Here is a 26,573-nt window from a genome sequence, read left to right on the forward strand (position 1 = left end):
GCACTTAGTGCCATGGTCTGGTTGACACGCCGGTCTTTCCCGAAGTAATTGATTCCGTGGTTCCTGTTGGTTACTCGTGGGCAAGTGTCCCCCGTCTCGCGCTGTTACAGCGGGAGCTCTGGGGCCCGGACAGCCCCCAGCCCCGCCGCCGGGCAGGCGCTGCCGCCCGGGCTCCTTCCCGCTCGGGCGGGCGGCGTCGGGGCCCGGGGCGCGTGCGGAACGCGCGGGGCGGCGCCGGGCGGCGGCGGGGCCGTTTGGCGGCGGCACCGGAAGGCGGAAGGCGCGGCGGGAGGAGGGAGGGGAGCGGGAGGCGGCCATGGACGACTTGGGCTGCCCGCGGTGCAAGACCACCAAGTACCGCAACCCCTCCCTGAAGCTGATGGTGAACGTCTGCGGGCACACGCTGTGAGTGGCGTCGGGCCCCGGGGGGAGCGGGCGCGGTCCGGAGCCCCGGCCGCTCTGCGGGGCGGCGGGGCCTGGGGGAAGGGGTCGCTCCCCGGCCGGTCCGGGGGTGCGGGCGGCACCGGCTCCGCCAGACCCGAGCGGCGTTTGCGAGGCGGCTCCGGGCCGCTCGTGCCGCCGTTTCCCCCCCTCGGAGGGTCCGTGTCAGCCCGAGCCGGCTCCGGTGTGGGTTTGACTGCCCTCGGTGCCTTCTCTGCAGTGAAATTCCCGGGGAGGAACCCGCGGGACACGGCGTGACTTCGGGACACGCTCCTGTCCCGCAGGGCTGCCACGCTTCGGCGTGCGAAGGGGGGAACGCAGGGAAAAATACATTTCCCATAGAGTTAAGCATCTCTTGTTTAAAGCTGTGCTCGAGTGGTAAAGGAAAAGGGTGTTTTTTTGTATTATTTTAATGTGTTAATTCTTCTGAATGAAGAGTGTTTTGGTGAAGGTTTGGTGCTGGTTTAAATGTTGGAAAACCCTCTTGCGAAGCTGTGCTGATGGTAGTATTAACTCATTCGTGTTTTTTTTTTTTTTTTGTGGTTTTTTTTTTTTTTTTTTGTGTTTTTTTTTCCCCCAAGAACATCCATTACTTTTTTTCATTTTCTCCCAAAACTCAGCCCTTAGGTAGTACCCAGCACTGGCTGTTGCTGAATTTAGTCACAGATGGTCTTGCTGATTTTAGCCACAAATAGCCCGAACTCATTCACTTTCAGATCTGGAGACCATCCTTAGTGTGGAAGTTTGAAAGGCTGTACTCTAAATTCTTTCTGGATGTACACCATACAAGTCCAGTACTGCAGTAGCAGCCCTTTCTATATTTTTTGTTTTTGTCTTGTCATCTTTCCTGTGATGTGTATATTTTTAAACTACTTGTGAATTACATTGAAAAGATGCAGCCTGAGAGCTTTTGCTTGCCTTGGTGCATTGTTGTAAGTGAACGGGATGAAGAAAGTCAGTTACAGGAAAGGATTTATCTTGTTGTCTTAGGAAAAAAGTGTTACTTCTCATTCTGTTCCCTGCTCCTGTTCTCTTCCCTTGCCATGAAGGTCTGGTGGTGTGGGAGAGGTGGCCTCAGGAGTGTCCCTTTGGTGACAGCAGTGCTGGAGTTCAAAAGGCAGCAGCCCCGTTTAGGCAAAGCCGTGTGGGTTTAAAATGATGCCTCGATCTTGCATTCACCAAAGATCAAAGGAATGATCAAAGTGGTCCCCATGTGCTTTCAGGCTCCTCCAGAGCCGCTTCCAGCAGAGGACAGCATGTCTCAGTTTGCTCTCCTGCTTTGCTTCTCACTTGCTTTGGGCTTTTTTTTTTTGTAGCTGAGTTTTGCTTGAGACAATTAATGGTGTTTTCTGCTTTACTGGGTGCAGTTGCTGACACCGTGTTTGGGGTTGATGTTCTTGTCTTGCTTCTTGTTTCTGCACCCCAGCTCTTGTTGTTTGCATCTCTGTGGCAGAGTAGGATCTCTGGGTTTGTTTTGGTTGTAATTAAGGACTCTCCATCGCAATGTGGTTCAAGTGTGCCACTTTTCCTCTGTGTTTTCCTTCCAAGAGCTCCCTCAGGGTTGTATATCTATTATTGTTTCCATACAGTGTTACAAAGCCTTCATGCTGGAAGTTGTTTCTTAATAATGGTTAATAAATTTCCATAAGTAACTCATCTAGAAGCTGGAAGCTCATATGACCCACCTGTGAATGAAAGGAGATAATTGACTTGTTCTCATAAATACACCATATTTCAGTCACAAGGATGGAACACTTAATTAGCTCCCAAAGCAAATGAGCTAACATAAGTTTCTGATGGACATTTATCCTTAGTCAATCTATTTTGATATTTAGCAGTTGTTACCATTGAAAATGCTACTCCTAATTTCCAATCTAAATTTATTTCCTATAATTGAAGCATTTAAGAACTCTACTGTGAATTTTATGCAGTTGTGAACTCTTTATTATTTCTCTTTTGTAGGAATGTATGGAATATTTTGAGGGCTTTCTCTTTGGTATTTTTCACTCTGAAGAAATCCCATTGCTTCAGTCTCCTCTCTTCAGTGATTTTAATTTTTTTTTTTTTTTTTACACTTGGAGCCCATTTTCACTGGGGGTTTTTTAGGCCTTTTCCACTTGGTTTGCATTTTGTTGGAGATGGACGTGGTGTTCTATCTGAGTCCTTAGTACAACAGCCCGAATCAAAATTATTTTGTGTTGTTTTCATACCTGCATTTATTCCAGGCAGGATGATGACTCATGATGTGTTTAGTTTTTTTGCAGTGATACATTTGATTTATGTTGAGCATTAGCCCCAGATTCTTTAGCACTTCACCACTCAGCACATCTGTGGGCAGAACAGAATTCAAGCTTACTTTCCATGTTATGTTGTACAGGTGATTATTATTACCTTTTTGCTCTGTTAAACAATTTTATTACTTCAGGTGACTTTTCCTTGCTTCAGGTGACTGTGGATTCTGAGACCCTCCATCCAAGTTTTTGAAACTGTCTGAGATTACTCTCTGTTAACATCCTGATATTTTCCAATGTGTAGTCTGTGGACAGAATGTCTGGGAGATATTGGAAATTGTTGCTTGTCACCATAAGAAATCCAAGTGAGGCAGAGCAAAATATGAAGTTGCCTGCAGTAAGTTCATTGCTAAATAACCCTCTTCCCCTGCTTCCTTTCTGTAACAGTGGAGAATGTGAAAAGATTAAAGCCATGTGAATGGGCTTGCTACCAATTTTCTCTCAGACTGAAATAATGATAGCTTATCTCTGGGTGTGGGTTTCTAATCATCTCTGACTACTTCAGTGTGTTCTGCTTTTGTTTAGATTATATGGCTGTCAGTTTAAGAGTGTCAAAAGTCCAGTTAAACCAAAACTACATTGCCTGTAGTTGTTGTTTCACTACCTATATTGTTACTGTGTCACTGGAGGGAATTATATTCCTTTGATACGATTTGTTCCTAAGAAATTGTGTGTTGAATCTCATCTGTTGTGTTATCTGAAATATGCAGGAGATAGATTTTTTTCTCAGATTATTTTGGCATTTTCCCAGGATCTGATGGTAAGCCTGACTCTGATCTGTGTTTCCTTCTGTACTTGTTTCCTGCTTTTTAGAGGCAGGTGCTTTAGTCCTTCTTTAGGTTGTAGGAGCTTAATGCAGAGAGCAGAGATGATCCAAAACTTCTTTTGTTGGTTTTCAAAGGGTAAATATTACATCTACCAGATTTGAAAACCTTGAAGTACTCCTAATGCTGTAACCCCTGGATATAGTCCACAGGTTTATGGACTACATGTCCATGGGTTTATGGAAGCTCATTAAGCTGTCTGCAGAAGCACATTGCCTTTGTGGTGCTTTTTGTTTGAAGTGTGCCGATAAATCTGCATGGAAAATTCAGAGCCGTGGCTTTGCTGGCTCGGGAGGTTTGGAGCAGTTGCTGTAATGCATTTCCCAGTTCTAGCCTGGGCTCCTGCTCCTTCTGCTCTGCTATGAGTTACATTAGCCAGCTAATCCATCTTACTGAGTGGAGATTGATGCAGAAAATGCCCCAAGTGCTTTGGCATCATCTATTAGAGATTTTCCCTCTCATTGAAGAGCGGGTTAATGCGCTCCTGCTTCAGCTGTGCTTTCTTGCATTGCAGGCATTCTGAAGGAATATTTTCATTTTACCTTCAGTGCTGCCTCCTGGTAGTTTCTTTCCTAAAGATTTCCTATTCTGTCATCTGTGCTGTTCACTTAATGAAGTGACCTCCAGTGATGTGATTTACACTTGTGCAAAATACCTTGGATTTTAAAATATTGAAGAGCCTTTACTTGGCTGAGCTGATTTGTCAGTAAGCTTCAGATCTTTGTTTCATCTGAGTTTCAGAAAGCTTGTGGTTTTATCGGGAGTTCATTTTATTCATTTTGTGACTCTGTTTTCCCTTCTGAAGAACCGTGAGAGTTGTCTTCTTATGCCTTCTGTCAGCCAGGTTGTTTCCACTTTCATGTTCTTAGGTGGTCTTGCCCTCTGATTAGAATGAAATTAGAAGAGCCATTCCTTTTATCATGGTTTATTTTCCCCCCTTCTTTTTTTCCTTCCATCTCTCATATAAAAAAAGCACCTCAGAATATCTGAGAACTTGTTGGGCAACAGATGCCCTGTTTTTTCTTTTTTGACAGATTGTTACAGTGAAAGTTCTTCCTGCTATGAAATCCTGTGCTTTGGAGGTTTGGCTGTTCATTCTTCTCCTCTTCCTCACTTCATTCATTTAAATCTCATCTGAGGTAGATGCTATGTGTGAAAATCCCTGTGCTGGCTTCCCATCTCTTTTCTTACTGTGACCTTGACCCTGCCATCAGATTGGTTCTGGATTTTGGCAGCAGCATGCAGGTACCATTTCTCCTCCCTCATCCTTTGTGTCTCTTCCCGTGTCTGTGGCTTGACCCTTTCAGAAAACTCACAGTGGCTTTCTCCCAGTGCTGCACCTCTGGCATGGGCAGTGGGGCTCTGGAATGTGCTCCTGGCAGAGTGGGATCAGAGTGCTGATAAGCACAGCAGTGCTGCAGTGGAGATAAGGGATAGGCAGGTGGCTGCAAGAGGATGAAATCGGACATTTGGTCTTTTATAAACAACCTTCAGGTTGGGATTCCACTGCAGTTTATTCCAATAGAACCATGCCAAGCCTTACAATTGTGGGAGTGGATTTTTTGGGGGGTTATTTCTTAGTAGTTTGTTTTCCTTGGTTATTGCTTCTTGACTAATATTGCCAAAAGTGTAACACCATGTGTTTTTGGCATCAGAGTCATGTTAAATAAGCCTTTTCCACTATAAATTTTCCCTGTCACTGGGAGGAGGATGATAAATTAGCAGTTAAAAGTTGTTCTAGGATGGGACTTAGTAAGGAAATGCTTAGTTCAAGAATAATGAATGTCTTCTAAAGTTTATTTTCTTAAGTATAATGGGGGTTCAAGGCATCAGATACTTGGCTTTAAAAAACTTTTGTGCAGGGAAAAGTGTGTCTAATTACAGAGCAATGCTTGATTAAAGTGCTGTAATGCATTAGTTTCTAAGGTGCACTGATGGCTTTGATTTCTTTTAGAAGTTCACTCAAGAATTATATTCAAAATCCGTTGTGCACGCATGACAATTTTTGGTTTTTCAGAGAATTCCTAGAGTCTTTTCTAAGCATGCAGATGCTGGGTGCATGCTTGCCAATGGAGTTGTAATCCACCTGGCTTCACTTGAGACCATGAATTATCTTTTACTCTGCCTGCTTGGATTTCATGGCCTGTGTTGAGTTTTAGGAGGCAGGTTAAGCATATCTCACTGATTTACTTACATAAAGAGGGGAGGAAATACATCCACCCAAACCTGCATTAAAAAAAATGTTAAGGTTGTTACTGCAAACAGGAGTGGGTAAAGAGATTTATTCTTGGCTGTAAATGTGGACCATATGATCTCCAAGAAGGAGACACAAAAATGTTAGGTAAAAAAGGTGGTTAATTGGGACTGCTGGTTCACCTTTGTTATCCCACTGCCTTTTATAGGGAGCAGGAAGGAAACTGGTATGTAAAGCTCCTCCTTAGGAGTCAGTCCTGGTGCTCCAGCTACCTGGGAGCCATCCTGGCTTGTAGAGAGAGGAAATGTGGGTGTCAGCAGACCAGCAAAATCAAAGAAATTCCTTTTCTTCTCTGGTGTCATGCCAGCTGTTGTGCTGTCTTGACAAAGTGTCTTTTGCAAGCTTGACATTTCTGGGAGACAAGGGCTCAGGGACCAGAGCAGGCTCCACAGAAAACTGGGAAGCTCAGTTTCAGCTGCTGCCAGTTTGGTGGTTATGGGTTTGTTCGTGTACTCCACAATCTTAGATGGTAGGTGATTAATTTGCTTCATTATAAGCTTTTCTGGTCTCTTTCCTGTGTTGAAGAGGCTTATGGAGAGGTGTCTGGGCTCCTTACTAAAATACAGGGTTTTTTTTCCTCCTGTTCCCAGAGGGAGATGTATTTATTTCTCATTTAATTTGTTAATAAGACTTCAAAATGAAGACAGTGTAAAAAAAGCTTACTGTCTCTAGGCCCGGCTTTGTGTTGCTCAGGGGAGACATCAGTTCACCAAGTTGTGTTGTGGGGATTCTCTAATCTGCCCTGCACCCTGTTAGGTGTTTCCAGGGATTCATTAGGGGGGAAGTGCATCCTTGGAGAGCTCTAATTGTGGTGTTAACAGGCTGCAATGTGAAGAAACAGAGGTTTCATTATTTGCCCATTTATTTTAATGTCAGAAGCTTTTGGAGTTTTGTGACTGTCAAATTCCCTGGGAGGTAGGAGTAGGAATATCCCTGGTGAATTCAGGGGAATGGGGTCTCATGCCAATGCGTGGGGCTGGACTTGTTGGAAAACAGTTTGGAATCTTCTTGTTTCAACCCCTTCCAAGTGAAAGGATGGCTTGGCTTCCTGCTGCATTCTTCTCTGCAGTGTGGTTCAAGAAAATGCCTTTCTTCTAGGATGGGGGGAAGCCCTGGAGACTGTGGAAAATAACATAAAACTGTATTTCAGCCAAGTGAATTTGAGTGAAGAAGTCTAAACTAGAGGTAGGCAGTGAAGATCTGTCAGACCTGTAACTTTTAATTTGAACATGTGGGAATTAGGGGGGCTTAAATATGCATTTGAATTTGATTTGGCAAGCTATTTTTCCTAAAGAAAATACCTTGAGTGCAAGATATACAAGGACAATGATTCAGGGCTGTCATTTGTAAACATAAAGGTTGGCTGTAATATATATGATTTTTAGGCCAAAAAAAGTGTGTGGGCTTTGGAGCACAAACAAGTGTGAGCATGCTGGTTCAGCCCATGAAGTGTGGATTCAAATTTGTGAACAGGCAGCAGGCACAAGGAAAAGAGCCACCAGGCTTTGGTACTTACCAGACCCTTGCAGGAGCTGATCTAGTTTGCTGATCTGGCAGAAAATGGGCTTTTTTTGGTCAGTTAATGCTGTTTGTACAGAACTAGCAAGTTGAAGTGGCTTGTGAATGGTTAGTCAGACATCAGAGGGGATGCAAGGTCATCTGTAGGAATCTGTGTTTACAAATGAGGTAGGAATAGGGTAAAAGGAAGTACCTTCCTATGACACAATGTTAATTTAGTTTTTTTAACCATTTTGTTAAGCTATGTGCCTTAAAAGTTGGTTTATCTGGAAGAGCAAGTGTTGTTTTGTCTCTGAGGCTTGATTTTTTTGCTGTTATTGCCATATCACACCTCAGTTTAGATGGTAAATCCTTGCTTGTATGAAAAGCATGAATAATCTTGGTGGATTAAAGTGAATTGGGACTACATGCAGTTGAAAATCTCAACCAGAACAGAAACTTGGTGTGGTCCTGAAACTGCCTACTTTGCTTTAGGGAGATAACTAATGAAAGCTATGTAAATGTATTTCATTCCCAGTAATTTCCACCTCTGAGAGAATTCTCTTAGTTTCTTCTGTGTGACTTGGGAGACACATCAGGGAGGTTTTTACTCATTTTGTCAGATCTACTATGAGACTTTAACTGATGCCTGATTGAAGTAATTGCATCATCAAAGCTGGTCTGCTTCCTCAGAGGAAGAAGCAATTTTTTTTTTTAATGTTAAGTGGGATGTATTCCCTCTGAAAGAAAGCTTTTTCCTGACTTCTTAGGTAATAAAAATCTAGGTCATCTTTCTTCTTTGTCTTTTCGGAGTTATTCCTGGTTTTATTAATTGGGATTAGATGCTCTTTGGATCCAGTTCCATCCCATTAGTCTTCCAAAGTCTCTACAAGTTAGTCATGGGAGGTGATTAAATCATTGTTGAAATACCCAAGAGGTTACTTCCTTCTGCCATCCAGTTTTGACAGTGGAAATTTGCTTTTACATTTGGCTCTGAGTCATGGTCTTGATACTTCTGATGAAATGGTGTTAATGCCTCAGTTTAATTCTTTTGTTTTAAAACTGGCATATTTAGAAAATCTCCTCTTTTCTCTGTTGAGCTATCAATTGCCATGTCTGCTTGGTAATTCTTCTTGTCTGCTTAGCAAAGCTCACAGAGCTCTGCTCTTCATTCCCTGTAAGTACTTTTTGGAAATTTAAGTTATGGTTCTGCACCTTATGACCTTGGCAAAAGGAAAGCTGTTGTTTATATCCTGTCTCTCTAGTCAGTAAATGGAAAAGTAAATTCTTTTTCCTTGGTTCTGAAAATTCAGTCTGTTTAAATCTGCAGCCTGGGTTGGAGACTTTACAAGAGCATGCCGTGACTGGACAGGGGGAATGGCTTCACACTGAAAGAGAGCAGGTTTAGATAAGTTACTAGAAAAAAATTCTTTACTGTGGGGGTGGTGAGGCTCTGGCATAGGTTGGCCAGAGAAGCAGTGGCTGCCCCATTCCTGGGAGTGTTCAAGAACAGACTGGATGGGGCTCTGAGCAATCTGTTCTAGTGGAAGGTGTCCCTGCCCATGGCAGGGGATAGGAATGAGATGATCTTTAAGGTCCCTTCCAACCCAAACCATTCTGTGGTCCTGGCAGTGGGTTTGGGTGCCCAGCTTGAGGAGTGTTCCAACATGCTTGGCCCCTTCTGGTTTGGGTGAATATGGCAATGGTCTGACACAGGTGTGGTAAATCTCTGTGGTGTAAACAAGTGCTTCTCAAAAAAAAGACAAACACAAGAGCAGCTTAAACAATTTTGTATTAGGCAGGTTTTTCTTTTCTCTTTCTTTTGGTTGCATCTACTTCATTGTAATTGAAGCCAATAATTCTGTGGGTCTGTGAGAAAAAAGGACAATGGGCTTGCTTCTATGTGGTTGCATAGTTGTCAGATGTTAAGAAGCCATATGCATAGGTATAATAGTTATGAAATTAAGCAAATAGATTCCTGAGTAATTTTAGAAAGCATGTGTGTCTTGCTAACTGTAAATTCACAGCAGGGCAGATCCAGAAGTGCCCTGTTGCAAATGTCCAGAAGTTGCATTTGTGTGCATGCTCTTTGTTTGGGGCTTTGGTTGGTTGTTCCTCCCCCCTGGACAGCTGAAGGTGAAGTTTGAAGAAAAGCCAGGTCAACATTTTGGAAGTTGAATTGAATACTCCACTGTTCATATCTGGTGAGAAAATAAGGAAAATTCCCTGGAAGTTACAGACTGTGGCACAGGCACTGTACTGAGCTTGCACTGGGGACACTTCAGTTTCATGTTGCTGGTTCCCTCTCTTGGTTTGATGATATGCAGGGAACAGTGGATGTTTCCTCACAGACCACTCTGGCTGCAGTAAAAGTCACAAATAGTAGTCCTAACAGTGATCTGAATTTTATAAAGACATTTACTTGGTTTCTCTTTTTTAAAAAATATTTTGCAAGAATTAATTTTGATGAGACTAGATCTGAGAAAAGTTCTTAGCAGGAACCACTGCTCTATGTGACAAAATTAAACTTTGTCACAGCTAAAAACATTTTTTGATGCTCTGAAAATGATACTAAGTTGCTATTTTTTTGACTATAACGTGCGTGGGGAGAGAATATGTAAGGAAATTCTTGCAGGTTTTTTTGTGTGGAACGTAGGTAAGTTCAGATCAGTGAGAACAAGATGGCTTTGTCACAAAGGAACAATGAGGAAGTTCATCTGTCTGATAAATATTTTGGCTTCACATTGGGAAACATGAGGTAATGATTTTTGCTGTGCCCACGCAGTCCTGCCTCAATGGCTGTCACTAAGGTTAGATTGTGTCTAAGCATTTGCAGAATCCTGGGCTTAAGATGAGCATGACAACTTTAACATTTTAGAGAAGATAAGTGGCTCTGCTGAGAGTTAGGAAACAGTGGGATGGGACAGAGTGAGAAGAAATGTATTTTGTTGGTTTCCTCTTAAGGAGTGTTGAGGTGAAAGTTCCCAAGAATGTTGAGCTCTTCAGTTTTTTATTAGTTCCAAGAAGTGTGGCCAGTCTCTGCCAGGGTGGCAAAGGAGGACTGATGTTCCTAGACAGCAAAAGGCAAGGGAGTGGTTTGGCCAATGTTGACACCTTCAGACTGCTGAGCCAGAATGGGAAGTGTTGGGTCTAGCTGGGCAGGAAAGTCTGGCACTGGGATTAGATGTATTGCAAGAGCTGCCCTCAGAGCCAGGGTTAAGGAGGAACATCTCTGGTCCCAGACAAGTACAGGCAGACAAATGTTTAACTTGTCTTACTTGCAGGGTGTCATGTGTTTATCTGTAAAAAAAAAAAAGATATCTTTGTGGGGATTAGGAGCTGAGCAATCTGTAGGTGTAACTAGTGGCTAGGTAATCTTTACTGTGAGTACATGAATAGCCTTGTGTAAACAGAAGAGTCCAGATTGTTCTGGGAGTAGTGTCTGTAGGCTTTAAAAGACTGAAAAAACAGTCCTTACACACCCTGGACGGTGTCAGGAAAGACTGTCAGTGGCAATTGTCTAGTTTGATAAGCTTGTGACTGATGTGCTGTGAACTAGAAATGGGAGGCTGCCTTTAAATCCCCAAGATCCCTTGTTTTAGGAAAAAAATGAAAGGTTATTTTTAGTTTTGGGGTATGGCTGTGTTCTGAAAAGGGAGAGAGGGAGGTTAACAGGGCTGAACATCATCAGCTGAGCAGGCTTGGAGGAATTCAGGAGCTGGAGAGATACTTGTCTGTTGAGCTTAGTCTAGAAGTGCTACATTTCTTTGAACTTTTTAGTTTCTACTCTTGCAACAAAATTTTGCCAAACAAACCGTTGATTTTTATTCTGTCTGCTTGGTTTTGGGGAAAGGTAATACAGGAGGTGTGCGCAGAGTTAGCTGCCTTCACATGGGCAGGATCTCAGTGATGTGTGAATGAAACGGCCCCTTGGAGATTTGTTTCTTGGGATGAAGTTAGGGAGCTCAAATTGCATGGGGTCTGTGGGGGAACCTTTGCTGCCAGCTGACAGATTTTGGAAGGGAGCCTTCTGTTCTGCAGGGAAGGTGTACCTGGGCAACACCTTGTGGCTCTGGGGAAATTGAAACGCTGGAGTGATGGAAAGGGGAGGCTGACTCCCAGTCTGACTGTATGGCATAAAGGAAACTACAAAGATCACAAGGGAAACTTGCTTAGAGAAAGGGACATGACTACATGAGAAGTTGAGAGAAGGAGTGATGACTGGGCTAGGGAAGGATTTGGGACAATTTTGTAAAACCCAGGAAAAACTGGAGCTCAAGAAGTGTGTAGCAGGATATGCAGTTCTTGGAGGGTGAAGGCATGGGGAGGCCATGGCTGTGGCAGAGGTGAGGACAGTGAGTGTATGGCTTGAACATTGTGGTGTAGGGCTGTAGGTGTCTAAATGGAAATTAGCCAAGCCTGGATACAAAAGTCTTGGCCAGGAGAAGAAGAAGGGTGCAGGAACTCTGTTCCTGTGTTCCCTCACTGGACTGGAGCAGCACCTGGGTGTTGGAGTTGTTTTACAGAGCCCTGGGGTAGAGTTGGCCAAGTTCCTGGAGTGCAGCGTTTCGTAGGGGCTCTGTTGTGCCCATGGGATGCCCCTGTGGAAGTGCAGGCTCTGGGCAACTGCTCCTGCTCTCCCTGGGAGCTGGGCTTTGGGCAGAGGAAATCCTATAGAGCGCTAATGCTAATCGCTCTCAAATCAGGAATGTGAAATTTGGGCATGCTTCAAGCATTAATTATAGTGGCTTAATTTCCTTATCTGGTAATGTGGGGATAATGCTACCTCATGGTGGTTTTGAGAAGGTCAGTTATTTAATGCTGACCGTGCATGCCAAAGAAAACTGGAGAGGGGGAGAAAAACAGTAAATGTGTCGAAGCAGGATTTGAGCAGGGCAGAATAAACAAGGTCTGAGGATAAACTGGTATTGCCTCTCTGTGTTAGCTGTGTGTGTGAGCTGTTGCCTATCCAAAAGGCTGAAAGAGGTGGGATCCTAACAAACTGGAAAGAACAACCCCTCATCCTGGTGCCTGGCAGGCCATGCCCGTTAACTGTAAGGAAAACATGTAATGCCTGGGCCATATATCGTGCAGGTTGTTAGAGGAATAACAGGACATCGAGGCCTCTACCCCGCTGCCTGGCTTGGTTGACACAAGGTAATGGTTATTGAGGGGAGGAGCAGCCTGATTGCATAAGCCTTTTTTCCAAAGGAAACTGGCTAGCACAATGTGGTGATATAATAAATTTATATTGTGGTGCATGACCACAAGAGGGATCAGACCACTTGAATTTTCACTTTTGCGTTTTTGATTCTGCCTTCTTTCATGTAGCCTGTGTTACATACGGAGATTTTAATCGTCTGACTTGCCATTGGTAATATGAGACATTTGGTTGAGTAGTGGGCTTGGCTATAGTTTGCTTTCTGTCTGTTTCTTGGCTTCAGTCTCTGCAGTAAAAACAAAGCTGCATTACTGTATGACTTTGATAAATAGATTTACAATTCTGCTTGCACAAGAAGTTATCTCTTACTGTTTGCTAGGTAAAGCTTCATTTCCCATACTGTTTTTTTAGAGTGAGTATTCTAAAAAGTGACTGTGCCATTGAGTTCAGATAAATACAGAGCCTGTATTTTATATGAGCTTGATCATTCAAACCTGATTTCTCTCTCCTGCTTTCTTCTGGAGTATCCATTGTATAATTGGCGAACATATCCAAGAAAAATGCTGACCTGAAAGTGGCTATTCCTTGAATATAATGGACCACAGTTACTTTCTCTTACACCTAATTAGTCCAACATTTTGTTTTAAAATCCATTTATTTTCTAGGGAGAGTAGAAAGATGCAAAGTTGCTTGAAGGAGAATTGTCCCAACTTCTTTCTACTGTGTCCTTCCTCCACAAATATAGAAGCAGCTCTATCATTGAAAATTTAATGAAGCTTTCATCAATATAATGCTGTGCCTCTTCATTCTCTGAAATGTATTCATTTTTAATGAGCTTCTAATTCTAATTTCAGGTAACAGGAACAACTGAACATAACCATAAATCTGATTTATTTGTGAACAGTGTGTCCCATGTAATTTACAATTCCTTAAGTTGTCATTGATGACTTTCGGCTGCTTTTGGTAATTTGGTAAAAATGTTTTGTTTCAGACCTTTATTCATTTTTTTTTAAATCAGCCTCAGAAAACAGAAGCAATGACCTTAAAACAACAACGTGGTTATCCCAGTGTCATATTGGAGTATTTGCATTTTAAATTTTTTTTTTTAATTCCTTAGCAAGCCTGGGCTTAGTTCCTCAGTTAAAAAGTACAATAGTGGGAAATATTTTGGATATGTGGGAGAGCTGGTAATACTGAACAAAATATAGTATTATGGATAATTAATTACAGAAGATGGAAACAGTCTAGGAATAGCTGTGTAAATACCCTACTGCACTCTGGACAGTCTAATACTGGAGATACCTATGAAGCATCCAATAATTTTGCACTGCTGGAAGAAGTAACCAGGCTTGCTTGTCTTTTTCTTACAGGGAGTTAATCATAATGCTGAAAAAATAGTATTGTTTACCAAATTTTATGCAATAATGACACCTATGAGTGCATAATTACATTTTCAATTAGAATAAGAAAGCATTAACCCTGAAACATTGTTTTGGTCATGTGAAAATATTGTTCTATCTGCATTATTTAATTTATGGTACTTTTATTGTTTCTCATAATCATAATTGACATTTATCCATAAATATTTAATTTGTGTTTTGGATGTTAATTGCAGAAAAAGGCCACATAGAATGTGATGCCACTGAGTAGAGAAACATAAAATTTAATAACCAGAAACATTCTCTACTACACATAGTATTGCCTTTGTAATAGTACAGAGAGTAGTGTAGAAAGAGGGGATGGGATGAATACCATTCTTGGCAATGTGAAATTTTTTGTTTTTTCTATTAACTTCCTTGAAAAGAAATATTAGTTTAGTACCAGGAGGAAGCTACACTTGCATGGCACATGTTTGTATCCTGATTTCTTTCAACAGTTCTTATTTTCTTACATTGATTTACTTGGAGCATTACACCCACAGGATATTTTTCCATATATATTTTTATAAACACTTTTTAGCAGCTTCACAAATGGAAGCAGTATGCTGAGCATATTATATGGATATCCTGAACTGTTTCAGGTATGTCAAGCAGCCCCACAATTTTATTCAGCCTTTAGTGAGACTTAGAACTTCTTGTCCTTGGTGGTCTGTCCTTGGTGCAGACCAAGAGGAGGTGTTGTGCTGGCCTCTCCTGGGAGGTGCAGCTCTGGAACAGTGTCCTTGGCACTGCCAGCGTTGGCACAGGCTTGGGGGCAGTTCCTGAGAGCACAGCCAGCCAGAATGGGGCAGGGGTGATGCCACTGCTGCCCTCAGTCAGCTCTGCCCTGCTGCCACGGGAGCTTTTGCCCAGGGGAAGGAAGCTGTGGGAAATGCAGCACAGCCTGTGGTGCCTGTGGTGCACTGAGTTGTAATCCCTGCTCTGGATTGTTCCCCGGTGCATGGCCCTGCCAGAACACTGCTTTTTTACCTTTTGAATGTTTTCCTGAATGATTTTCAAGGCTTTCAGAGACTCCTTCCTTACAAGATCAGATCTGGTGTGGGCAATTAAATCTGACATGTCCTGAAGTAGGAAAGTGAATATTTGCTGTGCTGGTCTGTTCTAGAGACTTTACCCTGGGTGGTGCCAGATCTGTATCAGTGATATTCACTTCCGCTGTGTGGAATCACTGAATGATATCCATATTTACTGAATTTATGATGGCTAATTACAAAAAATCTATTTTCTACTTAGAATTCCCATTTCCTAGCTGTTTGGAATGCAGAGCAGTACAACAGAAAAGTGGATGAAGGAACTGTGTTAACAAGGCTGTTGTTTAAAAGACTGACTCAGTTCTTCAGGTGCTTGAGTGCCAGAATAGCTTCACTTGTGCAAGTAGCCCATAGAAATAGTGAAAAATCTGCATGTGATGATTACTTTCAGGATAAACCTCTACTATTTATTTTCACTTCTAAAAATTGTGCATCAGTTTTTCTGACAGTTGTTTTTCTATTAAATAGTTTACTTAACACAGACAAACAGTTTATTTAAGATAAGTTGATAGTGCCAGACTTGGAGTTTGTCCTAATACAATCACTTCTCATATTTGGCTTGGACTATTTACAGTTGAAGCTGAAGGTGAATGAAATGAGGGAGAGGTGGAGGTTTATGTCATCTGCCCCTTTAAATGTGATCAATTTATATTAAATGGCTGTCACTCATCTTCTTCTGAGTGATACCAGACCTTCTACTTGCCAGCCTTTGGTTTGACTAGGTCAGCTTTTGATTAGGGACTATAATAAATACACCAATCCAACTTCATTTCATGATGAGAGAGCAATTTTTGTGCAAGATTGGAGCAACTGCTTTATTAAAACTCTGTTTATTTTTCTTTCCTAATATCTCCAGAATTCTCTTTCCAGTTTCTTCAAGGATAATTTGAGTATTGTTACCTGGAATCTGTTGAGGAATGTATAGATAGTGCATAAAAGCTACATTCCAAGCTTTGCTTTAGAGTTTAGCGCCCAAAAGTGGAAAATTGCAAGATAAGGACTCGGGCTTAGTGTGGTTCCTCTGTTTATATGGTAGGATACTATGATTGACATAGAATGGTATTTTTCATCTTGCAGGATGTGTTTTATGCTATAATCACAATATTTTAATCCATTACTTTTTGGACATATCAAGCATATGCAATGAATAAGAGGAGCATTGATTTCTTCCTTTTCTTTAGCATTCTTGATATAAAACTTTTTGTGCCTGTGCATTTCTCCTGTGATATTAAAGCAGTGCTGCCTCATCTTATGAGAAAAATCATAATGGTTTCACAGGGTCTCTACATTTTTATATGTGCTAAAAGGGGAATGAGGTGGTGGAGTCACCATCCCTGGATGTGCTTAAAAAACGACTGGATGTGGCACTTGGTTTAGTTGAGGTGTTAGGGTGTGGGTTGGACTCGATGATCTTGAAGGTCTCTTCCAACCCTGTGATTCTGTGAATTCTGCGAACTTCTTTTCCATCAACACTTCATCTTCAAATACACAGCCCGCTTCCCCAGCAAACAAAACCAGCCTTTTGAAAGCCTCCTGATGTCAAGTGTTAAACTTAGAATGTGCCAATCCCATGAGTAGCTGCTGGGCATTCCAGGAAAGGGTGTTTGCATGAGTTAAGGAAATTACACTTTAGCTTTTCCGTGCAGCATAATTTTGGAATTTTTGCAAGTTTTATCATAGAGTATTAGGGAGTCGGAATGGACCTTAAGGTCATCTAGTACTAAACCCCCCTGCTAAGTGCAGGGGTACCTCTGAAGGTCTTAAATTTTGTGTTACATTTACCTTTGCCAGGCATCTGTGGTTGTACCCTTTCCAGTGGTTTTATTATTGCTTGGTCCCAAAATGTTATGGCTCTCCCCACACTCTGCTTCCAGCACAAATGAGCTTTGTTACTGGCCAGGTTGGTGTAAAATATTTGTATGTTTTGGACGTGATCAGACATCACTGGTGATGCCTTTTATGCATAAAGACAGCAGGAAGAGAGGTGGTGTGGTTAAGAGAACAAGTAATAATTACTGGCTGCAGGAGCGTGTTGACTTCCACTTGAGCCTCCCTTGTTAGTCCAGCTAATTAAAATCCAGGTGTTCTCTGTGTCACATGCCTGTCCCATCCTTGTGTTCCTACCCTTTTTTTGGCACTGAATGGTGAATCAGTTCAGGAAGGTGATCCCTCTTAGGGTTTTAGACTAGTTATCAGCTGAAATAGCTCCTTGTACTGCTTCTGGGCACATGTAGAGGTTGCAGAGCAGATCTAAAATAGGATAAGCTACTGTAGGACTAGACTTGAGCTTGCACTTGTAGTAGCCATATTTGATACCAGTAAAAAAAAAAATAGATGAATCTGTATGAGGTACCTGCATGTATCTTTGTTGATAACTCCAGTGCTGTGCCAGAAGAGTGCTGTCCTGTAACGTTCCTAGAGCCTGAAGTGCCCGTGTAGGTGTGTGTCAGCCATGCAGAAAAAGCTTTGATCTCAAATGATCCCACACAATTTCCCCAGTCCCTACTGGGAGAGTTAAGATGTTTGTTTTAGTTGACAACCCGAGCTTGCAGAGGCTCCATTTGTCTTTTGCTCAAACACGGTGTAACTTGGATTGGGATTTCACTTAAACAAATGGCAAGGAACTTCCTCTTCATGTTACCTAAAGTTTGCTCCTGAAAATAAAAGGATCACTTGTGGATTACTGAAAGTGTTGCAATTTGAAAAGAGCTGTGTTGGGGAGGAGACAACTTTCTTCTTGAAGTGGGGGAAGAGTTTTCAGATCTCTTCTTGTTTAGGTCTTTACATGGTCCTTTCAAAACTTGTGCAGGGATTTGGTTCACAGTGGACTTGTAAGGTTGTCACCAGTGTGAATGAAAAGCTGGTATGAGAGATTACTCAGGAGGGTGCACAATATGGTCCCTCAGAAAAGTGATGGGTTTTGTTTGGCCTATTTTTCTTCTCTACATAAATGAAAGTGAAGGTAATACAAAGCAAAATCTATTTGGAATGGCAGTGAAGCAAGTTTGGTATTTGATGTGTCGTGGCTGTTGTCACCAAGCTGCTTTTATTCTTCTCTCCCTTTTTTTTTTTTTTTTTTTAACATCGTTTACATTGGTAGTAGCCAGAAGACCTTTCGTGGGTCCCAACTCACAGTTCTCTGCAAGGAAAGGAAAAACTCTTGAATGAGCTGTAGTGTAAAAAGTACACAGATTTGGGCAGGGAAGGTGAAGATATAGTAGGAACAAGAAACATTTTCCTCCTGAGTTACAGCTGATATTGTGCCTCCTGCTAAAGTACTTGCCCAGTTTTATGCAGGAGTTTTCAGTGGAGCTCCAGGATGGGATGGGAAATAACACTGGAATTAGAACTTCATAGAGCATAGATTTAAGTATTTGTGGCTCCTTATCTCTCTGGTGTTTTTTTTTCACACCCCTCCCCCTGGAACAGAGGAGGTGAGCTGGTGTCAGGGGGTGTTTGTGCATTATCAGAGAGATCACATGTATGCAAGTCGTCTTTGTCCCCATCTTTCTTGTCAGTTGTAGGACAGCCATCCCACAACTTCTGTCTGCACTGGTGTGTGCAGAGGGAGAGAAGGGCAGGAAAAGTCACGCTCCTGTCAGCGTCATGAGAGTACTTTGTGTCCCCAGGAGAGTTAAACATGGGGTCTTTTCAAAGTGGAATAGATGCTGTACAGGTGAGTCAGCCTTTTGTGCTAAGGGCCAGGTGCTTGACTTATTTTCAGGCTGGCATGCTAGGCCACACTGGCATTCATCACATTTGTAAACACTCCTCGGAGCTGAGGAAGGCTATTGTCTTGTAACCGGTTTTCCTTAATGCTCTGGGAGTGACTGGCTTGACGCATTTTCCCCACGTGGCAGCAGCAGCCTGTGAAACACAGAGGAAGCATTTCTGCTCTGTGACCTTTGCAGCAAAGTGATCTTCAGGGAGGACAACCAGGAGTGAGTGTCTGCACTTTCAGTACTGTGCCCAAATATGTACACTTCTAACTCCAGAACAGGGAGTGAAAGACTCCATGTCTTGGGCCAGCCCTTGGGCAATGCAGTTCTTGTCCTCACTTTTCTGCTGTATGTGAATTTGATGGTTCACAAGTCATTCCTGCAGAGCAGGAAGAGAAATCTCATGGTTTTAGCAGTGGAAAGATTATTGCTGGTATTGGAGTGGAGCAGAGCAGGCTGTGGTCTGTTGTGCCAAGTTCTATGTCACGTTTAGGCTCTCACTTTTCTGGATGAGTGTTCAGGTTTCTTTTGAGTGATCTAAGTCTAAGTAATCTAATATTAGTCTAAGGCTTAATAATTAGTTTTTATAGCATTTTTTTTTAACAAAGACTGGAGAATATTTGTCTGTAGCAAAGAACAAGTGAAAAGTAGTTCCTGGTGAGTTTTCTACAATATGTGGCATAAGGATGGCCTCAGTGTTGGGGCTGCTTGCAGAGGTGAATGTTGGGCCGTCTTGGACCCACACAGTGTTGCTAGGGGAGGCAAAAACTCCAGTTATATGGGATTTATCCAGTACATGTAATAAGTGTTTTCTCAAGTGTCTGTATTCTGCTTTTTTTTTTTTTTTTTTTTTTTTCTCCTTTCTGTGTAGGGGATTTTTTGTTTGCTTTCAGTAGGCCATTGTCTTGAGGGGCCTAGTCTTGCAAACAGTAATGAACAGGCTTTTTGTTTACTGGTGATACCTGTGAGACTGTTCAAATAAGTATATGGAGCTGAATCCAGGACCTCCTTGAAGCCCACCAAATAGTGAGGGTTTGTTTCCCCTTCTTCCTTGAGACCTCAATTCCCAGAGTGCCTCAAAGCCAGTTCACCTCTCCAAGTAGTCCCTGACTGAAGGATTAGGCCATTTTTTTCATAGTAAAATAGACCTGAATATAGTCACATTTTGACATGCTAAGTCTGAGAATGTACAAGCTGTGAGCTGTTGTTCAGCCACACATCTTTAGCTTATCAATGATGAAGTCTTGAGTGTTAACATGCCTGTTAAATGGATATTTTGGGCATGTGAAAAGTGACTTAATTGTATATTGTCAAAACCAAAGAAACTCTTTTGGCCTGGCCATTTAATAGACCCACTTGAATCTGGTTTTGATAAAAGCTGCTGAGCAGAAATCACATGGGTTTGTCTTTCACTGTTCAGTGCTGTGAGGCAGGTGCTGGTGACAATTTGAACTGTCAGACCTTGTGCTCAGAGTGACAATTGCTGCCTCACTAGCAGAATTTAAACATATATTATCTTATTAGTGCATTCACATCTTTATGCAATTAAACTGTATTATGTTTAAGCTGCCTCCACTGTGCACGTTCCCACAGTTTTAACAGTTTATCATTTAAAGCCTATGAGAATTTGACTGAGATTTAATTCCACCTGTATGGCCTGGGCAGCAGTGGAGTGTGATTGTATCTGTGTGGTTTAAGTGCAGCTGCCCTGAGAAGTGAGAGTGCTCCAATCAGTATTGTCAAGGTCTTCAGCAACCAGATAAAAGGGAATGACCAGCAGGAAATACTCCTTTGTGGGGGAGAGTCTTTGTTCCATGAGAACACTTTCAGATAAAAGGTGAAAATTGATCATCTTGGCATTCCCTTGCCTTAAAATTACTTAAGGGCTGGTCAGCAAGGAAGTTTCTTTACAGTCTTTAATAATATTGATTTCTGTAGAAACCCCAGTGTTTCACACATATCTCAGTTCTGTCACTTGGAAGTTTTGCACACAAGTACTTGTCAGTTCTGGAAGCTGTTAAGGTGTTAATATATATTGCTGTTAAGGTGATATTTTGGGGTGGAGTATTTTTTTTGAGTAAGCATCTATGTCTTTAAACCATCTGAGTCATGTATTCTATTTTTTAATACAAGATGGTTTTGAAGGCTCAGCATGTTGTAGCAGTCAAGATATGGCACTAAGCATACAGAGCCATTGAAATGCCTCCTGAAAGGAGGGGAAAGAATATTATGTCCCCAGGATCACTGAATTAATTTACACATTTATTTATTTCTAGTGACCTGGGCAATACTTGTCTGCAAGCTCATTAAAGTGTGCTGATGGGTCCAGTTTTGAGGCTGACATCCCCCTGGCCCAGTTTCTACTTCACCTGTACAGACAGGGCAGTTCTTTCTCTGTTGGGTTCAGTCATCTTGGGAATGTGGCCTGATCTTTCTGATTTCCATGACCAACTGTAGCGTGTTTTTTCACGGGAGAATTTTGTTAAACTGGTTAACTTTGTTCATTGGATTCAGGTTGTGCTGCAGTGGGTCTCACCAAACTCGTTTTACAGGGTTTTCCAAGTAAAACACCCACTATGGTGTTTTCTGCCCTGGGTAGGCTGTAAATGGCTTTTTCAGTAGAGCTGTAGTTGCTTTTCAGGTACCTGAGTTGCACAACGGCACTGTGACTCTTGGACCACAGCCTGTGTCCCTAACTGGATTCTTTTGAGGCTTTAATTGTTGTGTGCAATAGCCAGGGTGCAATCTTCAGTATCTACAAGCAATCCATCTTTTCCTTATCTTTGGATCCCTTTTGTTCTATTTTTACTAGTAAACTTGGCTTATGTGCTTTGTGAGAGTGGAGAAGCTGATCACTTTTCTATAACATCCTAATTTTTCTTGGAGAAAATGCTGGTAAACTATGGAATGCATTGCACATCTCTCCAAAGTGTTGCATGTGGTTTTAGGGGGTGGGAGCTGTATGAATTGCCCTTTAAAAATTGAAAGTTAAGGAAGTAGCTGACGTTCACGGGAATCTGAGAGCTTTAGAGAAATTAACAAAAATGTGTTATAAATAGCAGGAATATAAAATAGCATCATAAAATGATGAGAGTAGATTTTCAGTGTGGTATCTCCTTAGAGATTAGTTTTTGGATAGAGAGAATTAAATATTTTGCACATGTGCAGCTTGCTTTGATAAGAAAGAGGTGGGCAGTTTTACATGGGCACCCCAAGATGTCAGGGATTGGAGGGGTCATTGCTTTCTGAAAAACTCATCCTTTGCTTTATTTTGTGTCTTCACTGGGTCTCCCAGTTGTTGGTCATCATGGATTTTGCTAGTGGCTATTGTGTTCTGGAAGGATCTGTAGAATCAAAAAATCATGCGTAAAATAGATGCATTGGTTTTTAATTTTTATTATTTGAGTGGGTGATTGTGAAAAAATCCGTTTCATTATTGTGTACAGCTTACAATTTGATTGAGACTAGGAGCATATAAAAAGCACGAAATCCTATTTTTCAAACTTCCTAGAGATGTGTGCTCAGAGGTGTTCTCCCCTGATTTGTTTTAATTTGACTGCTTTAGTGGCACTAGATAATATCAAGCATTTATTGTATGTGATTTATATGGATAGGGAAAATACTATACACACTTTCTCAGGCCAGGAACAATGTTCTTTACACATGACCTTTAATACAGTTGTGAGCCTAAATAAATGCTGCTTTTGAATATGTGCAAGGATCCTGTATAATTATGGAGCAGTGTGGTTTATTATGAGAGAACATGCAGCATTGTGGAGTGCTCCTCAGCTGATGTTTGGATAAAACAGATCAGCTCAAATATTGTCTGGAACTGATCATCTGAATCTTGGGCCAGATTTCCTTTTCCTTACTTGTTTTCAATGGCTCTTTAGTTAATCAGGGGGAGTAGTGGGCTCTGGTGGCACAAAGCATATGGATGTAGCCATGGATAATGCTGGGGTTTGGTTCTGTGTGATATTTACAGCTGAAGTAGTGAATGGAAATGGAGAACTCTTGTCTTTCCCACTAACATTACACAGAGATAGGAATGAACAAAAATACTCTGCAAAATGAGTAAGTTAGACCGGTGCCACAGAAGGTGGCAGGTGGGGTTTATGCTAAAACATGCATTCAAAAACACTCTTCTAGCCTGTTTCCACACATAAAAACAAGCCACACACAAAATCCCAACAGCCTGTACTCTGAATTTGCTGTACATGGGGGGAACTTCACATAATGAAGAACAGATTTGTGGATATTTATCTGACTTCAAATCATTTGACAACAATTTGGTCATGATCATCTCACCAGTGTGGGGAGGCAGCTGTGTGTCCTCCTCCCTCTTGTCCCAGCGTCTGCATCCTCTGCTGAGTAACTTCACTGGGGTGTTCTGCTTTGTGTGGTTTGTGGCAGAATGGGTACTGAGAGAAATACTAACAAGAACAGAATGTATTTTGTTAAAACTTTTCTGCTTTCATCTTTTTGATCTTCCCTCAATACGAGTTGTCTCGCTTCTTGCTCCCTCTGTGCAACTGATTCTCCTCGTTGCTTTTCCTACTAACAAACACTGAAGGAATAAACTTGCATCACAAATTTTCACAGTGATAATATTCTTTGAAACGTGCTGCAACTCTGAGAGAACAGCTTGTGTTACATCTTTGCAATGGTGAGTAATGTGTTTGCTCACTTTGTACTTTGTGTTTGATAATCTGTGAAGCTCCCTCCAACTTCACTGGAGTAGGGCTGGGTTTTTATTCCCCACAATCTGTAGGAAATGATTAAGATGCCAGCACAGGTAATGAAAGCCTGACATGTTCTCCTTATTTTTAATACCTAAAAGTAGCTGCATTGAATATGACCTTACAATTTAGCTTCAAAAAGTTTGCATGACATTCACCGAGTGGTTTAATGCACTAGAATAGCAGTTGCCATTTATTTTTGAGCTTGAGGAAAAAGCATTTTTTGGAATTATTAAATTTAAAATGCAAAAAAAAAAAAAAAAAAAAAAAAAAGTTCTCTACCATGCTTTGAGTAGGTCAGGATTTCTGCCACCCTTAAAAAGGAAATTGAAACCTGACCTGCTCAATGACCAGGGTGGGATGGGGGAAGGAGATTTTGGTGTGTTTTTCCTTTTTCTTTTTTTTGTTTCTAATAAGTCAGAATATACTTATTTTGAGATTAGTTTCACTGGTCACGTGTTGTATATTGTAGGGTATTTCAAGACATCCCTGAAATGTTTATCATGCTGTGTCCCACCAAGAATGTAATCTTAAGGTCTCCACTGTTTATGAAGCACAGTCTATATTTTATCTCATGCTGAGAAAAGATGTGATAATGGTTGTTTGGGGATTATGTGAAAATGAAGTGAGGAATGACCCTTAAAAATTGGTAGGAAGTGGGAGATTCCCAAATGAGACCAGGGAGGCGGGAAAACGGAATTGCTGCTGTGGGGTTTTCTAATGAATATTGTCCTTGCACTTACCATGGGGAAAATTAAGATTAGGGAGAGAAAGAAGCATTTAAAGAAAGTGCAATAAAGATCTGTTTGGCTACAGAAATGAAAGCTAAACCTGCAATTTGGGGAACTTGTGTTTGTCAGTGGTGCAGTTTCAGGGAGTGCAGGTGCAGAGCCTGGGAAGGTGCCTGTGATGCTAAAGATCATCAGTGGATCAAAGGTGCTGGGAGGTGATGTGATGTAAATGAGCTTCTGGCACAAGGTAGCACAGCCACTCCTAAATGAGACACCCATTGCAATAGGAAATGCTTTACTTGATTTTGGGTTCGTTCTTTGCATCTCCTTTAGCTTTCTTCAGGTTAAAAAAAGAAAGTAGAATTGCCAAAACATTTCTTTTTAAAACATACTTGCCTAGGCTTATTTCTTGAAGGATTAAGTCTGAATTTGGATGAAAGAGGGCAATAAAGTGTTACTGAGTTGCATCTGTTGTTATTCTGCAGTTTAACATTCAGAATAATTTGGGCTCTGCTCTGTAAGGTATTAAAGGAGTTCATAGAGATCATTCTTCCTTCTCTGACGTCCAGCTATTCAAATTGCAATAGAAAAGCCAACAGAGATTTAGCAAATCATTCTAAATGGTGCTTTAAGGCAGGGAATAAATAATGTTCTAATCAACTGAAATTTCAGTAGGGAATTGTGATATGATGTAAAATTACCTACATTAATAGGTAATTTTAGTAGGTAACCAGAAAAGCCATGTGATCTTAACAGCAAAAATACTACTGAGTCCTTAAAGTATTCAAAGGCTACTGGTGCTTTTGGTCTCACTGAAAAGGCAGCAGCCTTGAAAAGCACTTGGTTCCCTGAGGCTGTGTTGGACTGGAGAGGAGGGAAGGATGATTTGTTGAGTCACCACCTTTTGCTGCAGAAAGGATTTTTTACATGCTAGTAGAATATATCTCCATAACAAATTGCTGGGGATTCTTACTCCAGTTTCTTCTGTGTGTTGTATTGGCTATTAAGGACAAGCAGAATGGTGGGATTTTATATTTTCTTTTTACACAATGCAAAAAAATTGATCCACGTGAATCAATTTTGGGTCTCTGACATATATGTATTATGGGTTATGCCAGATAAGATAAATGACTTGCTTTTTGATAGAAGAATATTAATCTCTGTTGAATTTGGAAGACTGCTTTAGACTGATGGCTGAGAGTGATTAGTGTTATGAGCAGAAGGAGCAGATGATTGAATACTGAAAAAAATTTTAAAGGAAGACAAGCATAGCCCAGATATTCTAAGATGCTCATAGTTTTAGCTTTTCTCTCTCCTTTTTTATTTTTCTTCCTAAGCTATTGCTGTTTCAGGTTTTCAGTCATTAGAGCCCATAACCAGGACCGTACATAAGACTGGAGACATCTTATTTACCAAATCTGGTTACCTATTGAAGACTATCAGGTCATCAAATCCTCCTCTTGTTAACACTACAAAACTTTTTAAAACAAAATAATTTTAATTTTTAAACTATTTTTTTGTCCTGTAACTCCTGTTGATTCTGATTCCAGACCCCTGCTGTTGTGACTGATGAGAAATACACTTTCCAGTATGAAGTTTTACTCTATTGGTTGGAATTCTTATAGTTCAGTAGCTTTTTCTGCTGTTTTTCCTGAAAAGCCAATATTCCTAATCTTGTGGTTATCTAGTTGCCTTTTTGTGCATTTATAGGATGAGCTCATCTATTTTGAGTGTGATTGATCAGAACCACACTTGTCATCTCAAGTTAAACCTCACATCCTGCTGGTGACTTTCAAACACCAGCAGCTCTTCTGCTGCCACCTTGGGTTCCATGTGCCATTTCCTGACTGCACCACATGCAGGGGGGGACCATGAGGTGATATTTAATTGGTATAGGGCTGTCACTTTCTCTACTTGGTGCTCTTTAAGTGATGAGCTCCCAGTGACTTTGTGATCAGTTTCAAATGTGTGAATTAATTTTTTTCAGTTGTGTTGCCTTCTGTTTCTGTTGTGGAAGGACATGGCTGTAAAGTAATCTTGCGTGCTTTGTGTAAAGTATTCTGAAATAATTTTTCATGGTCTTTTGGCTGTCTTATTTTTAGTAATGCTAAAAAATACTATTTACCCTCTGTCTGCTACCCCATGTATTATTGAATTGCTTGTGTTTTAACTGTTCATTTACTTAGCTTTTTAGAGGTGTGTTGATCAAACAACTTGTAGGGTACCCTGAAATAATGATGGACACTTTTTGGGTCTTTTTTTTTCTCCTTATACTTTTGGATCAAGATAAACTAGCTGAGTATGCTCCAAAAGCTTTAGAGAAGGGAAGGAGAAATTGTAATAAACAGCATTGTGTGCTGTTGATTCAGAGGCTGGGAAGAGAAGAACAGCTTTTTATGCCCTTCCACCCAGTGGAAATCGCTGGGATCTTAGTTCAGGGATCTTG

General features: G+C 41.4%; 1 protein-coding gene across 1 annotated transcript in view; it reads left to right on the forward strand.

Moving 5' to 3' along the window:
- Positions 1 to 290: 290 nt before the first annotated feature.
- The window catches only part of MNAT1 (MNAT1 component of CDK activating kinase), a 117,877-nt gene continuing 91,594 nt past the window's right edge, over positions 291 to 26,573 (forward strand). The window contains exon 1 of the mRNA XM_053980322.1: positions 291 to 405. Within this exon, the coding sequence (XP_053836297.1) occupies positions 317 to 405 (89 nt within the window). The 5' untranslated portion in view covers positions 291 to 316. The remainder of the gene's footprint in view (positions 406 to 26,573) is intronic.

Source organism: Vidua macroura, chromosome 6 (genome assembly GCF_024509145.1).
Source record: "Vidua macroura isolate BioBank_ID:100142 chromosome 6, ASM2450914v1, whole genome shotgun sequence".
NCBI lineage: Eukaryota > Metazoa > Chordata > Aves > Passeriformes > Viduidae > Vidua > Vidua macroura.